The 17671-nt window shown below is 34.5% G+C and overlaps 1 protein-coding gene across 1 annotated transcript in view; it reads right to left on the bottom strand.

Annotated features, from left to right (window-relative positions):
* Window positions 1-17671, bottom strand: part of TSC22D2 (TSC22 domain family member 2) — a 56983-nt gene that overhangs the window by 37841 nt on the left and 1471 nt on the right. The window contains exons 3-4 of the mRNA XM_006753467.2: window positions 17065-17665; window positions 4850-4921 (exon numbers count right to left, since the gene is read on the bottom strand). Of these exons, the coding sequence (XP_006753530.1) occupies window positions 4850-4921; window positions 17065-17665 (673 nt within the window). The remainder of the gene's footprint in view (window positions 1-4849; window positions 4922-17064; window positions 17666-17671) is intronic.

Genomic DNA, 17671 nt, shown 5'->3' with positions numbered 1-17671 from the left:
CTCTGTTGTCCAGATAGAGTATGCTAACTACTAGACTGTCTAGTTAGCTTTGCATTAGAGCTTAATAGGTCTGTCACCATCTTTTCCTGTTTATTCTAGTTACAAAAACACTAGCTAAAATTTCATTAGCTTTTGTGGCAGGCCTGTCACTTGCTAACTAAAACTATAAATGCCATCAATTAATACACTCTACATATTCAACCTTCCCAAATTTACATACAAGTTCTTTCAATTTCTCATGCTTCAGATTATTAAATTTATAAATGCTATCATCCAGTAATAGCTATGACTTCCTGCGTTAATGTCATCTGGACATTTTATAAGCATGTCCATAGGTTTTCATCGAAATCTGAGATCCAGTACTAAAAGGTGACAGGTTATTTAAATTTTGTCCTCTAATTTTTAGTGTCTTTGATTACCCTCTATTAGATATCCTTAACTGGAATAGGTAAAAATGTAATCGGATAATAAATTATTTAAGTACTAGATACAAATTATAAGGGAATATATTTGGGGTGGTTATAAAACAGCTCAGATTCACTTACTCAAGGGAAAGGAAAGAGAATCTCTAAATACAGCTGAAGCAGATTTGTGAAAAGCTTCTCAACTTGGTAATTCTAATTTAAATAGAGAAGAAAACAGAGGTGCTACAAGAGAACTAATATAACCACTAGGAGAGGACATTAAACCATTAACAATCTCAAACAAGTGATCCACTATTGGTGATTCTTTAAAAGTATGTAGCTCAGACCTACAATTATGCTGAATCATATGGATGAAACATAATACTGGATTCAAAGGGCACAAACAAAATATATAGTGAATTATTCCATTTATTAGAAGTTAGTTTGAAGTGGGAAGTGATAGGAAGGGGTCATTAAGAAGCTTATACTATTTTGTATCTTGAGCTGGGTGCTGGTTGCACAGGTGTGTTCAGTTTGAACTGTACATTTATGAATGGTGTACTTTTCTGATACAAATTATATTTCCATAAAATGATTTTTACAAAGACATATCACTGAGCATTCAAAATATAGATTAGATTAGCCGAGACCGGTTTGACTCAGTGGATGGAGCGTCGGCCTGCGGACTGGAGGGTCCCGGGTTCGGTTCCGGTCAAGAGCATGTGCCTGGGTTGTGGGCACATCCCCAGTGGGGGATGTGCGGGAGGCAGCTGATCGATGTTTCTCTCTCATCGATGTTTCTGGCTCTGTCTCTCTCCCTTCCTCTCTGTAAAAAAATCAATAAAGTATATTTTTAAAAAAATATAGATTAGATTAGCCAAGTTCTGAAACCTGAGTTTTACCATTTGGGTTAACAAGTACTGGTGGGTTTTAATAATGAATCAAAGCTTCTTGGAGGATGAGTAAAACAACACAAATAGTCTCATACAAGCAGCTTAGTTTTGATTTACTCCTAATTTCAAAAATAAAATCTCATACAGAAAAGTGATAGGAAATACTGGAAGCCTTTTCTACCAAAAAATACTTTTAAGTTTTTCCTAATCTAATAATTTTAAAAAACTAGCTAAAAATAATTACTGTATAAAATTTAAGCAAAATCATCAAGTATCTAGTAAAAGACATACCAGACATTAACTTTAAGTTAATAACCCATGTGTACTACTCTCTTTATTTCTCTTAAAATATTGGTGCTATCATAAGAAGGACAAGCTGATTCAAGGGGACGGTGCAACTAGCAACTGTAACTCTCATCTGTTAACCACATTTATGCCTTTTCTTCATTAAGGCAGAAATATTGCAAGTCGTTTATCAATTATGTTAAATCCTTACAAGTTACCTGATTTCCTGTTTAATCTACCTGAGCTAAAGTTTCTTCCTTCTAGTACTCTCTACCTTACTAACCTGATATTTACAAAAGAATAAAATTGTTTATTGTAAATTCTTACTCTGAGCCTTTGCATTCAAAAGACTCACAATTAGCGCTTGCTCCCTAGTGATCAAGTTTCAAAAACAATTCTATTGATTTAACAAAGCAATGCCAATATTTAAATTTGGAAAGCAGTTCTTTGAAGCAGGAAAATAGGAAGTCAAAATTTAAAGCTACTATAATGAAATGCTAATAGGCTATGCTATCTCTAAAAATGAAACTTCTTCATGGTAAAATAATCCCCACAAAGCTAACTATGGAAGCTACATTATTCATTTTAATAAATAGTCCACACAAACATTTGGGCTTCCTAAGAAAGGCCTGTATTATTTTTGACATATCAGTATCTACTGTCCTTATACACATTTAGTGATGGTTTCAGCTGAATGATTATCTGAGGACTCTGCAAATGACAAATGGGGAGCCAGAAAACAATGATGGCACCTACTGTAAAAGGGAAAGGAAAGAGAATATCTAAATACAGACAGAAGCAGACTGGTGAAAAGCTTCTCAACTTGCTAATTCTAATTAAAATAGAGAAGAAAACAGAGGGGCTATGAGAGAACTCTAAGTCAATGTGAGAAAGGTATATTAGTTACTTATATTTTGATTAAAAGATACTCTATGAAAAGAATACTAGAAAAAGATTCCAGTCTTTCAAGTAGGCAAAATTAGGGTTCTTCAGATTTCTAGGGCAGGCTTAATGAAAACTGGCACAGGACTTAAAAGCTTCCCCTACCAAAAATGATTTCCAAGACTTTATAAATAGGAGACTTACATAGGCAAATTTATACCTCAAAGCAAGTAGAAGATAAATACTGAATGATTCTATTAAATACTTACTTGCCAAATTAGTTGTAAAATTTTTTAAAATTCAAAATTTATAATACTAAAAAATGAACAAGACACTTTGGTGAGATCTAATATAAACAAGGTTAGGAAAGTTATATATAATATTTTTTAAAGCTTAACACATACAAATCTTCAACCCCTGTCTGCAATGAAAAAGAATAAATAGTCCCACAATACTTTTTTAGCTAATTCAAAAGTGTAAGTATCTGCCAAGTGAAGTGGTAGATGTTTTGGAACTAATAAAGCTAGCTGCTACTATTCTTCTCAATTGAAAATTTAATATGCTGGATAAAAAGTTAAAAGGAAACCACTGGTCAGTTTCTACCAGGTCGGGCTTGTAGCCTCAGTACCAACAGGCCAATTTACATTGAATATAGCTGATCTAGAATATGAATTCTGATTATATTTTGGCTTTAACATACTACAGACAAGTATCCGTTAACTTTGTTGGCTCTGGACAACAGGCTCCAAGGAGAAGAGAATATATTTTAACCCATGAGAAACTATAGATATAGTAACTTGCCTCATTTCTGATACCTTAAATGTTTCTGGTATCTAAAATCAAAACTAGATAAGGAGCATTTAGCCGTAAAAACAAATGAAAAGCAGGCAATTTCTATGGTTGTTTTATAATGAAACAAAAGAAATCTTTTAGTATTACATACAAATTATATTTTAAAAAAGCTCAAACCTTTCTACATTGATTTGATGAAAATAGTTATCTTTCATATTGATGTCATGGCAGCTCACAAAAGTCAGTTATTTGAAATAAATTATCATACATGTGAAAACCATTCTTACATTCCTACATAGAGTGCTATTCTTCCTTTTTCTAAGAGAAAAGTATAAAATATACACCAAAGTACTCACCCTGGCTGGCTACATCTGGCAAGCCATTCGAATGATTAAACCTTCATGCTGTTTCATGCCACAATTTACATTTATGCCTTAACTTATTGCTAGAGTGGAACAATTTTACTTATTTATTTTAGCTGAACAATTTAAAAATGAAATTTATAAACATGGTACTATAAATTTTAAAATGTCTTGTTCTACAAGTAACTATTTTAAAAACATTTTTAGTAAAGTAAGGAACACATCACAAAAAAGACAGTTTGTTAGAAAATTTCTTTCAAGTGACACACAAAGCAAATCAAGCCAAATAATTAGAAGACTGTTACCATTTCTAGGCAATGTAGACCATGTCTTAACATGACATGTTAAGCATGACATGCACTTAGCAATACTCTTTTCAAATGAAAGAGATGGAGTTAAGTCCATGAGTGTTATCCAAACTATGCCAGAGGACACAAATGCGTTGCCAGGCAGAATTGAAAGAACTTTACAAAGCTTTGTGAGAATTTTAAAAACATTTGCGCTCAACTTCTATTAATTAGACACAAAATGATGGAGTGCTAATAAACATTTAGCAAAATAACTCAAGAGCATATACTGCTTAAAATGTGTATTACGCAGAAAGATAAACCAAAGTAACTTTTACCATAAATGAACTTTACTTGATTCAATATTTTTAAAAGTTAAAAGTAAAATGTACACATTTCTGTGAGAAAACCGTTTTAGGGATTTACAAAACAGTAATGCAGATCTAATGAATTCTAGCCAACAAGCTTGATGGTAAAGTTTCTAGCCAAGAGTTAAACAATGACTACTATTTTGATTCCTTGGTTTTGTCCCTCCTCCAATTTCTTAATATAAGATAACATTTTGCTTTGAGTCACTAAGGCTTTTACAGAGAAATAAAAGTAGCACAAAATTAAAATAACTGTAGGCACTTTATTTTATAGAATATATTTTAACATTAAAATACACAAGGGTAAGTAAATATTTCATATAATAAAATTCAATAGAAAATGTATATCCTTCCAAAAATAAATATAATTAAAAGTTCAGGAAGAAGAAATGTTTATATCCTATATAAAATATAGACTGTCCTTTTGGTTTATTTTGCTGCTTTGTCCCATGCTAAATACATGAGTCCCCCTCTAAAATAACAAAGGTCAGTTTTAGTGATGAGAAACCAGTTCAGTGCAAAGCAATTCATGCATACACCTTTGCATGTACACATTCCGTATGTGAGTATTCATACCTATCCCAGAGGTTCTTTGATTCCTGAAACGTGTTCAAATGGAACGCTTGGTAGAAAGCAGTTGAAGGATTCCTGTGAGATCCAAGAATTGGAGATGAGGTTGAGAAAATATAGTAAATTCACTACTTTAAAAAAAAAGATGGAAGATTTTAGATTTTTAATACAGTGCAACAGCTTCAAGAGAGAAAGGGAGGGAGAGTGAGAGCCACAATAAGGTCGCTTAAAAGCATTTTGAGCCCTAGCTGGTTCAGCCTGTGGACTGAAGGGTCCTGTGTTCCATTCCAATCAAGGTCACATCCCGGGTTGCAGGATCGATACCCAGTAGGGGCGTGCAGGAGGCAGCTGATCAATGATTCTCATCATTGATGTTTCTATCTCTCCCTTCCTCTCAAATCAATAAATTTTTTTTTTAAAAAAGCATTCCGAAAGAAATTAAAACTGCACAAAAATCCAGCAGACCCTGACAATTCAGGATCACAGTTCTAAAAGAAAAGGATAATAAAAAGTCAAATCAAATATTAGCTAGTGTAACCAGCTGGATCCCACCTGTGCACGAATTTGTACAGCAGGCCTCTACTGTGTATATATATATATATATATATATATAACCAATTCACTGCCTAATCAACACTACCCTTTATCAGATACCTTCATAAATCTCTATATGTTTAGCAGTTTAATAAAGCTGTTGTGAGGTACATGTAAAATAAGTTGTACCTTCATAATACAAAATTCTTCATAGGATCTATTTGATAGGGTTTGATGATGAATGAGTCCTTTTCTAGGTTGGACTTAACAAAATTTTCACCTTCACAGTCTATTTATTTATGTGTGGTTTCTCTCAGGTAGGGCAAAAAATGGTGCTGAATTGTATGATAGCTTTCTAACTTCTAGCATTTAAGGGGTAATAGTTTGTGCATCTTAATTACCTTCCATCTTTACTATTCCCTAGGGACACTTTCCCTAGCAGTGGTCAGCAAACTCATTAGTCAACAGAGCCAAATATCAACAGTACAATTGAAATTTCTTTTAAGAGCCACATTTTTTAAACTTAAACTATATAGGTAGGTACATTGTTATTAACTTAATTAGGGTACTCCTAAGGCTTAGGAAGAGCCACACTCAAGGGGCCAAAAGAGCTGCATGTGGCTCTCAAGCCGCAGTTTGCCGACCACGGCTAGGGCTATTAACTACAGAGTCTTAACTGATAGGCTCATCTGGGCAAGCTCCCAGCAAGCATGATCCACCTCACATCTCAGGAACGGCTTTTCCAGAGACTAAACTTTAATTTTTATTGATTTCAGAGAAGAAGGGAGAAGGAGAGAAAGATATCGAAATATCAATGAGGAGAATCATTGATCAGCTGCCTCCTGCATGCCCCACACTGGGGATCAAGCCCACAACCCGGGCATGTACACTGACCAGAAATCAACCCGTGACTTCCTGGTTCATAGGTAGGTACTCAACCACTGAGCCACCGTGGCCTGGCAGGAGACTAAACTTTTGACAAACCTGCTCTTACAGTCCCCCCCCAGCTCAGCATATTTCTAAAGTCTCTCCCATCCCCAACCTGTATTTTAGGGAACTAACAAAAACTTGAGACATCACTTCTAAAATTCTTGATCCATGCTGTAGCAGAATAACAGCAGCATGCTAAGAATATGAGTGATTATATACTTGACACTAACTGTTCTACATTTATTAACTCAATTCTACAATAGCCCTAAGAGTAGGTGCTATTACTATTCCCATCTCACAGATAAGAAAACTGGGTCAGATAGAAGTAACTTGTCTTATGTCCCAGAGTTAGGTGGCAATCTGGTCCCAGAGTTCATACTCTTAAATCACTATGCTAAATATATAGCAGAGTTAAATTTTAACCTCTCTAGGTCTGTCGCTTTATCAGTTAAATAATGCAGTGATTCATATGTAAAGACTATATAGAAAGCTCCTGGTAGACAGTCAATGCTTAATAAATGACAGCTATTATTTCGTCATAAAAATGAGGTTCAGATACAATATGACATTTCTGAGACCTTAACAATTACCTTAAGAGAGTCTCTGCAGTAGTAGTACAATAAGAAAACTATTTCCAAGTTCTACTAGAATAGCAATCAAATATCAATGATCATCAAACAAAATAATAGAATTCCATGACTTCAAAAATCAGATTAAGACCCACTGTGTTATCTACTGAATTAAAAAAAACACACCACACAACCATTTTTAAAAGGCATTTAAAAAAAATTTAAACGGTAGAGTACCTCTTAAGATGATCTAAAACTAGGAAAGGTAGACACACACCAGTTGCCAGAGTGTCACCAAAGCAACTATTTGATTAATTAGGAGTCTTCAGTATGTGCACTTCTTTTTGCTTGTCCTACTTCAACTCCTTTCTATCCTTTTAACCTTTTATTTTTCTCTTGACTAGGTCTAAGGCAATCAAAGGCACTGATTAGATATCAAGAAAGGATTAAGAGGCTGCTAACTACTGTTTATTTAATAGCTTGTATCCTCTCAAGATATATTTGCCAGACCTCTTTTTTCCACTGTACTTAGAATTGGTCTGCCAAATTAAATGAAAGCCAACTGAACCAATTGAAAACTCAATTTGGCTTTTTTACAAGGCTTACCCAGGACCACATGGGAGCAAGTATGCTATTCATACAGGTTTGTTTGGGAGACCTTGGGTTTAAAATAAACAGATTGACTTAAAAAGGGAAAGTAGTAAATACAAGAGAGTAACAAAGAGTAAACTTGGAAGTTTATTCTGCAAGTCTGAAATTTAAAATTCATTAAAGAGTATTTACAATATATTTATAAGGATAGCATTCTTTAAAAGAAATTCAGATACTGACTTTGGAAAAACATACATGTATTTAATTTGAATAAAATTCACATGCCAAATAAATTGGTTTTAAATAGTCATATGATTTAAGTTATGAAATTCCAGTATTTTTACAACATAAACTAATAATGAAATGTTCTCATAAGTCAAATGTAGAAGTGAAAGAAGATCTTATCTGTCATTAGTCTTGGGGTGAGAAAAGAACCTGTGAAATAAAATACTATAAATCAGGGGTGGGGAATGTCTGGATTGCGGGCTGTATAAAGCCCGAGAAATTACTTGGTCTGGCCCTGCCAAGGCATTAGGGGTGAATTAATTAAACGTTTGGCCAAATATAACAGGCTAATTTTTTAAAAAATAATTCTTTATTGTTGAAAGTATTACACCTGACCCCCTTCCCCCCGATTAACCCCCTCCAGTCTGCTAGCAAGCTAATTTTTCAGGTGATAATTTTTGTATGGCCTGTGAATAATGTTATAAATATCCAAATGGCCATTGGCAAAAAAAAAAAAAAAAAGTTCCCCACCCCTACTATAAATGAACCTAAATGTCAGAACGAATACAGTGAGGTTGCTGAAGTGTGCAGTTAACAATCACCTTCTACATATATTCAAAATGAAAAAACTATATGAAGTCATACAGTCTATGTACTACAGAAAAACTTAGTATATTCCAAGGATAAAGACAGTAGTATAACATGAAATTTTGGGGTTGTGGAATATTTTAGCTGGAGTGTTACCCATTATCTGAGGGATTTTTAGCAAATTTAACAAGAATTAGTCTCAAAACATTGATTAACAGGCACAGATTAAAGGAGTCAAGTCTATGAAACCTTAGTTGACCAAGAATTTCAAAAGAGCCATTTGTAAATACAGACAGGCCTGATCATTTTTCAAAACCAACGAACAAAGTATGTTCTTTTCTCTCTTACTTTATATACTAAATAGTCTGTTATGTTAATTTCCAAGTACACAAAAAGTAATACATCAGAAAGCTGACTCAAATGTGACATTTGTCTACTTGCTTTACTAAGGTACTACCTTTGTAGGGTAATTAATTATAACACAGAGAAAAAAAGATACATATATACTATACCTCAAAACTAAGCTACAAAAATTGTAGAAGTTTAAAGGATGAAGTACATACATGAGCCCAGAACTCAGCAAATTTCTTCTTCTCTTATGTCAAAACTCAACTTTACAGATCTCTAAATAGAAACCAGGGAAATAAAATAAGCAGAGGACCACCTCCAACATTATCATCTAGGGATTTTAAATGATTAAATACATCCTTCAGGTGAAGGGTTACAATACAACAGATCAGTGGCTACAGTAGGTTTTTCCTTCCTCCTTACAGTCAGCAAAGCAACAACAACAACAACAACAATAATAATAATAATAATAAACTAACTCTGGGAATATCCAAGAGCACTGGCTTTGGAGTCAGAGGCCCGAGTCTGCATCTATGCTTTGTCACTTATTATCTCTGAGACTCAAATCCTCAGAGCCTCACTTTTTTTAATTCATAAAAAAGGGGTAGCAACACTTCCTTAGAGTTGCTTAACAGATCAAATCACATAGGGCCTAAAACAAGCTTGGTTTGTGTTTTAATATAGAGTTAGTTTCCTAGGCATGCTGTAATAAAAATACTTTTTTGGTAGACTATCTTAACATATACCAAAATATTTCATCATTAAGGTAATATTGAGGCAAACAAACTACTTAAGGTAAATAGAATACTTAAGCTAGAGCTAGGTATACCAAACTATTTAGTATTTTCTAATGAATGAGAATCTTGACTTCTGGGACTCAGAGCTCCCCTAGGATTTCCTTATATACAATTTTATTACAAGATTTTAATTAAAAATAGAATACTCACTGAAAAGTGTACTGCAATGGGTTCAAGATACATACTACTTTAATAATAAAAGCTTTAAGAAACATCTTCAACAGCAACCATACACTTATGATAAAAATCTCAATTTCTTACCATGACATTTTAGCCCATCACTCTGGTTCCTGTCAAATTAATCACATCATTTCCCAAATCTGACATAGTCTCACTTGTCCACACTATTATACAAACTGCTTTTTCCCTCTACTTGGAAAATCATCCCCTTCTTTTATCAGTGGCCTAATATAAATGACCCTTTTAAGATTTAGTTCAAGAGTTAGCTTCAGAAGAATGCACAGGTAATAGGTTGCTCCTGAGGGCAGAAACTGGGTAGCTAGAGGAGAGAGATGTCGGAGACGCTTTCAATTTATACTCTTGTACATTTTGACTTTTAAACTGTATAAATATATTTATTTCCTATGCAGAGAGTAAATTAAACTGTAAGTCAGTCTGATTACTTCCTCCCCACACCAAATTGACATATGGATATCCTAAATTGTTTCTATTAGCATCTTATATTTACTATTTTCAGACAGCCTGAGATCTTTAAGGACAGAATAGTCCTATTTCTGTATCCCAGTACTCAGACTCAGAGAGCACAAAGATAGTTGAATGACTGATATATCTATCACTGCTTTAAATGTCTTCTTGGGTATTCAACCTACTTACTATTTGTAAATTTCATTTTTTTAAAAATTCTCTTTTTAATTCTCACCCAAGGATATGTCTTGATTGATTTTTAGAGAGAGGAAGGGAGAGAAACATTGATGTAAGAAACATCTATCGTGTGCCTCCGGTACACACCCTCACCAGGGGTCAATGCCCTGCCTGGGAATCGAATCCGAGACCCTTCCTTATACAGGACGACACTCCAATCAACTGAGCCACAACACCAGGGCTGTAAACGTCATTTTTTGGTCATACAATAATCTGGTATTAGGGAAATGGTTTGACAAGGGGACGTCTTAAGTAGGCAGCTCTATTATGAAATATGTCTAAATGTATGAACTCACACATAGGGAACTTAAAAAAACCTGACCAAGTCTCAAATTCTAATTTTACCAATGAGGAAAACTGAGAGACATTAAATGACCTGACCAAAGAAACCAGCTAAGTGGTAGAAGAGCCAAGATTATAACATAATTAGCCATACTTCTGGCCTAAAACACTATCTCCTCTTCTGATTACATCCATACCACGCAATTACACTTTCAGATTAAAACAGAAGACTCTTGGTGTGATTTGTAGATGTCAGAGGTGATCTGGGAGGGCAGTTAGGACACTGAAATATTGACATTTCTATAATGTATGCTTGCCATGCATACCGACTTAATGTTATGAACAGATTGTTTACAAATTGCATAACTTATTTAATTCTCCCAAACTCTCAAAGGGGGAAACAAGAAGCTTAGAGGGCTAATAAATAGCTCAAGGACAGATGCCTCAAGTATGAAGGAAGTTGGATTTTGTCCCAGGCATATCTGACTCCATTTTCTGTAATGGTCAGTCATATAATATGCTAATGCTATAATTAAACACACCATTGATTTTCTTTGAACAACAGCTTCCCTCTCCTTTTTCGTTTTGTTTTCAATGTCTAGTAAGGATTTGTTCTGGTTTACACCTTACAAAACCATTAAGTAAAACTCAATTCAAATTCTACTTTCTAGTTACCTTTAAACTTTGCTTTGGGTATCCCTCATTCACAAATTAAATAATCTACGTGTGTGATAACAAAGAGGGGTAGCCTAAAATATTAAAAATAACATTTAAAATCCACCAACAGCATTTATAATAATCGACATATTAATCAATTTCTCTTCTATCTATCAATAAACAGTCAAATTTTAGTGAAAGATGGGAAAGGAGGCTTTACGCAACTTAACATTCGAACTTCACTTATGTGTCTTGCCTACTCTGATTAATATATATTAGCAAGGCATTTACTAATAATCTGTGTACTTGGTGACTTATTAAAATTAACTCAATGACCTGCAGAATTTTCACATAACCATCATATGTAAATGTACAAATTAATGGATGAGAGTTCATTTTTTTAAAACAGATGTTAGCTTGAGTACAAAGAAAACTAAAAACTTGTATCTGATTCTGGGCATTAAATTTGAAAGGTAAGCAATCCAAGTGGCATAGGTGAAATTTAATTCACCTGACTTAGAAGTAGAAATTATACACATACCTTTTACAGGTAAAGCAGATAATCAATATACCTTTAATATTATCAGTCAAATTTGAAGTGTATACATTAACATATATAATGAAAGTCAGGTAATGATACAAATTGGTTACTATTCCTAAATCTTTATGAAAGAGTCCCAATTTTTGTCTTAAGAATTAAGATTAAGAATATAACAAATATCCATGGACACAGACAATAGGGTGCTGAAGGCCTTGGGGGGATGGGGGGAGGGAGGAGGTACTGGAGGGGGTCAATGGGGGGAAAAAGAATATAATAAATATTGAGTAATTTGGTATGTTCAAGAATTGCTGTGGAAAGACCTAATTTATAACAATTCAGGTATGCATATTCTTTGTGGATGTAGTAATTCATATTATACCATCTAATCACAAGTCCACCGGTTTAGTATTTAAAACAAACTTGAATGATTTATTCCAATTCAAGAACTGTGCTACATATACTCCTTTAATACTGTCCATCAATTACTTAGGGTACATATTCATTCAGGCTACATTTAACCAGACCTGTTTAAGCCTCTCTTCCTCATACTCAAGAGTAATGAAATTAAGAAATAAACAGTTTCTGTTCAGAAAAGGAAATACATACTGGTTAAACAATTATTAGAAGAAGGAATTAGATCATGGTTCCTCAGTAGAAACAAGTGTTCCTATTCCTTCTGAGATCACATTTCATGTCATTTCACTATATTTTCTGTCTTGGTTATCTGCAGTCACTCTCTACCCTCACATCCCCACCCCCCTCCCCACTGCCACCCTCTCCCCCAATTTTCCCATTTTAGGAAAGAAAAGTCAAGATCCTTTTATACTTCCCTAGCAACCATTCCTCAAGAAAGATTCATTTTGGTTTCTTTACCATAGGTGGGGCTGCTCTTTGCTACCAGAGGGCACTAGAGAGCAGGACTGCTTTCAATCTCCTTTGGTAAGGAGAAAGACTAAATGCCACTCCAAATTAGCAAGTACCATATCCATAAATCCAGTACCATGCTTTACTATTTCCAAATTAGTGCTATCAAAAGATTGGTAGTAAATTTATTTTCAGGAATAAGAGAACATATATACCCCACTACCAGTACTATAAAAAATGACCTCTCATAAAAGCAATTAAGTTCAAGATATACTCCTTCCCCTGAAAGGAAAAAACAGGGGTAACTAAAATAGTTACTTCGAATATGTCTTATCCTCACACATACAAACCCATGTTTTCTCAAGATTAATCAATGTTCAGCCTATATGATTTAGTCCACACAAACTTTTAAACAATGTATGTATCACTGTGAATTAAAAAGGCCATATTCCTTCTCATACAACTCTTGGTTTTGTGATCATCAGCCTTTCTGGAAATCAATGATAATTTCCTTAATTTTAGTCATCAACATGGCACTCTGATGAATGCATCATCAGCTCTTAGTAAATAATATGTCACTCATCACATGATTTTACACTTGGATTACAAAATCCTTGGTAAGAGTACTTGGATACTTAGATAAGTATAGATGGCATCTACTATGTGATTTAAATATCAACCGAAAAGCTGGAAGGGCAAAATTACCTCCACAATTTAATATAGATAAAGAAAAATAAACTCTAAGTATCTACAGAGTTATAGTTCTGCCTCCTAATATACATTTACATATATATGTCTAAAACTGAACAAACAAAATTTCTATTTATAATACATACCAGGACACATCACTAACCAATTACAATTTATAATACCTTACCAGTAATAAATAACTAACTACACAAATAAAACCATGAACAAGATATAGAGATATTTGCCACTAAGGGATCCTTACAATCATGTTTTTGTTGTTGTTGTTTTTTAAATAAATATGTAGAAGTTTATTGAAAGCATATACAAACTCCGTCTGGGCAGGGGTGCCCCCAAAGGGAAAAGCCTGTTCTCTCTTTCTCTCTAATAGGAAAACCAATCTAAAAAAATGTGTTTTGTGTCCCTTTGTTTCTGGTTTATATATTCTGCAGTTCTTTGTCTGAACCTGACCCTTCTAATTGGACCCTTCCTTGATTGAAGACTTACAATCATGTTTTCAACAGTGTTTTGGTTGCAGGTGACAGTTCACAATTGCAGCCATTCATAAGAGTTCCTGGAATGTGGCCTACAGAGTTCACATTGGTCAGCTATCTATGGAAAATTATCTGTACTGTATTCGTTTTTGAAAAAGGCAGTAATATTTTGTATCTCTCCCATTTACCAAAAAGGAGCCTGTTAAGTGTACAGGTAGTTTAAACAAATTTTATAACTTTCACTGTAAAAATGGCTACACATTTTTCTATGATTATTTTCAACCATCATTATATCCTCCAGTTTATACAAAATCAATTTGATGCATCTCAACAAATGATCATATGCCTAATGAGAAAAGCTAAAATAATAGATTAACTTTGTGGTAATAAGTAATATATGGCCAATGGGCAACGTTAACCAAGAACTTTAAGATATTTTCTTACTTTGCATAAACAAACATCAGCCCTTTTAAAGGTATGATAATATTATGATGTAATAATATAAGGTCTTTTCTGATTCGTTAAAATAAATAGTCTCAAAAGGAGCCAATACGGAGAGCCTTGTATTAGTAATGGAACCAAAATGACAACATAGAGTTTTCAATATATCAACCAAAATCACCTCAAACATTTTTGTTAATCTTTCATTTTCCTTCAACATTTTTTTAAAGCAAACACCTTGCAAATACTTTCTTATGATTTGAAATTTGTTTCAACCTATTCATAAAATTTAAGTCATAATTACTCAAGACTTCTCACTCCATTTTATTTTACATTTGAATGACTGTAAATAAAATTGTATATAATCTATACAGTTTTATTAACCAGTCACCCCAATAAATTCAACACAACTTTTTAAAAACTGTATGCAGATTTTAATTTAGTAAGGCAACCCAAAATCACCATATTAAAATTACGATTGTGCTGGTACTTTATCCTCAAAAGTACTCAACTCAGTAATTTAAACATACTCCTAGAAAAACTGTGTTAATTTCAAGCACAGAACTTTAAAATGCCTCTTTTCCAAAGGCTTCCAATTAAAAAACACACAACTATTTCTAGTTAATGGATTTATTCCTTCACCAGGTATGTTGGTTGCAGTGACAAAATAGTCAAATGTGTAACATTACATCTTGGAAACTAGCTTGTTAAACTGAAAACCAATGAAAGACTATAACAAAAATTAGAAATGAACATTTGATAAGCAACAGATTTTAAAAGACTGGGTTGGGGAGGGAAGTGCCATATTTAAAATAGGACTGCACACACATCAAAATTCCTACACTGGATTAACTGTTGCAATTGATAACACTGATAGAATAGTATCTGTAATTCAAACATTCACATGTTTAGAAATGAGATGAGATTATCAACTCTTAATAAGGGGAGGAGAAATAAATGTATCTTGGAGGTATACTCTAAAAATACATCCCAGAGTTTCCATTTGTCAACAGATCTCTCTGCTTCATGCCATATCATCATATTAAAGTTATGAGGAATGTAATTACATATTCTGTAAATTGAAAGAGGTGTGAAGAGAATAGAAAATACATTCTTCATTCACAGGTGTGCAGGTGTTTTGGGAGTGGGTTAGAAAACCAGTCATTATTTCTTGAAGAATATGGGGGCAGTGTAAAACAGGTTCAGGGAGGTAAGCAAATGCTTATTTACTAACCCACTAGAAAAAAATAGTTTCTGGCAGCTAGAAAAGGGAAGGTCACCTGTTGACTATTACCAAAGGTGAATAATTAAAACTCAATCTGCATTTTAAGTGTGTGCTCCTATGTGTGAAAATATGGGAGCAAAAGAGAGATTTTTCTGAGTGGCTTGTGGAATCAGTTTCTTTACTTGGTAGTTCCATCCACATAAAATTTCTCAACGACTAGCTAGCTGAGCTCACTTATGGACACGTGGAATTCTCTAAGAGTTCTCAAATGGAAGAAAGACTCCCCACAAGCAAGTCACCTACAAAAAAAGATGAACTTTGAATTACAAAAAGCAGAGAAGATGAATTTCAGTAAGCATTTTTCACACCAACCAACAGAAGTATATAAAATACAAGACTAAACAGAAATGAAAAGTTAAGAATATGAAGGAACCCAGAGGAAACATAAGAAAAAGCTTTAACAGATCTCATTGTATTCTACATACCAATTATTCCATAAAAACAGCTTTGATCTTTTAACACATCTAAAATTAACCTTTCTGAAAACAAAACCTCCAGCAAATAAAGGTCTACTTGCGAAGTACCTGAAACTTTCTCTGTAGTTTTAAAATATAATTTTAAAGCTGTGACAAATCCGTTTTTAAAACTTGCGTTAGGTATATTATGTCAAGTTTTCATGTGAATTTTCTCAAAACCATTTAAAATCCCCATTAAACAATAACCAAACATCAACTGTTGTAGGATTGATATGGCAAATACACCAATTTTCACTTAAACAATTAAAGAAGCTTCCCTTAAATAGAGGGAGCCAATTGCTGACATTTACCCCTTTACTATAAAATTACTCTAATTTCAAGAACTACAGATTTTTACTACAGCTCATACATATCACCCTTTCCTACAGTACAAAGACTGATGATGGAAGCATTTTCAGATACACTTTTACTTTAAAAAAAAAAATAGTATCTAAAGAAGTAAGTCACTGGGAAGCCTCTTGACTTTCTATTCTCTTTCATTAAAAGGCTGAACGAAGATATGATCTTCAAAGCCGGATTTGACATTTCAAGATTATCTCTCCAATCTTTCCAGATACACTGGAGGAGATAGAGATCTTACATGGATCTTTCTGTACTAAGGGGCCTTCTGGTTTTCCAGAATGGCAAACTTCTAATTGTTTAATCTCAAAACTCACACTGACAAAAGTCTGTCGTAAGTGTTCAAGTGTGATTGACATCTAAAAAAGGGACAATCCTACTAGTTACCATCTCTAAATTGAGAGGACTAAGATAAAATCCACCCTTTTGAATAAACAATGTTGCATTCCTATTCATTTAGTATGTTTGAGCAACTGTGACAAGACTAATTCTCATTAGCCACCTTTACATGAGCAATCTTTAAAACTAAAGGTTTTTTTTTAAGAATTGATAAATCAACTTTACTAAACACTAATTGTTATATTTAAAACTGCTAACAGCTTCAAATTGAAAAAGAACTCTTCCAAAGTTGTACCCTACACTACGTTTGGCCAAACATTCCTATAAAATATTTTATATAAGATTTTCATACCTGTCTTCATCACCATCAACAGGAATAGCTATGCTGAACACAGAGGTGGCCAGACTGTTCATAGGTGTTAACTGAAGGGGGTTTGCCAGGGCATCGGCAACAGGAGGCTTCACAACAGGCTTATTTTCAGCAATGAGAGAAAGTGGTGGTTGAGGTAGGGGTTCTGATTTTCTTCTAGTATCGTCAGCTTGTCCGACTGAAGGCTGGTTCTGAGTCTGAAACTGGCTTAGGTCAGACTGCGGTAGACTTGTTGGTGCACTGGGTGTGCCTTGCGCTAAAGGCAGCCCGACTTGCTGGATTATGCTACCGCTCCTGCTGACTGGCGCATGGCTGCTCAGCTGCTGCGACTGGACCAGGACCGTGGGTACATGTGGCATAGTAACAGATGTGGTAGACACACTGGACACGCTTGGAGCGGGCACGGCGGCAGGCACGTTTGGAACTCCGGGCACCATGGTGTGAGGGCCACCAGACGCGGCTGACGGCGCACCGCTGCCTCCCACCTGCGGTGGAGGCACCGACTGGGGCTGCCCGGCCCCGGTAGGAACCAGGCCCGGTTGCACCGTGCCTCCCACAGGAGCTGGGGGAACTCCAGCGCTGACTAGGG

The sequence above is a fragment of the Myotis davidii genome, unplaced genomic scaffold (assembly GCF_000327345.1).
Source record: "Myotis davidii unplaced genomic scaffold, ASM32734v1 scaffold2011, whole genome shotgun sequence".
Classification (NCBI taxonomy): Eukaryota; Metazoa; Chordata; class Mammalia; order Chiroptera; family Vespertilionidae; genus Myotis; species Myotis davidii.
The sequence above is the reverse complement of the archived record's forward strand: the minus strand, read 5'-3'. Positions and strand labels throughout refer to the sequence as shown.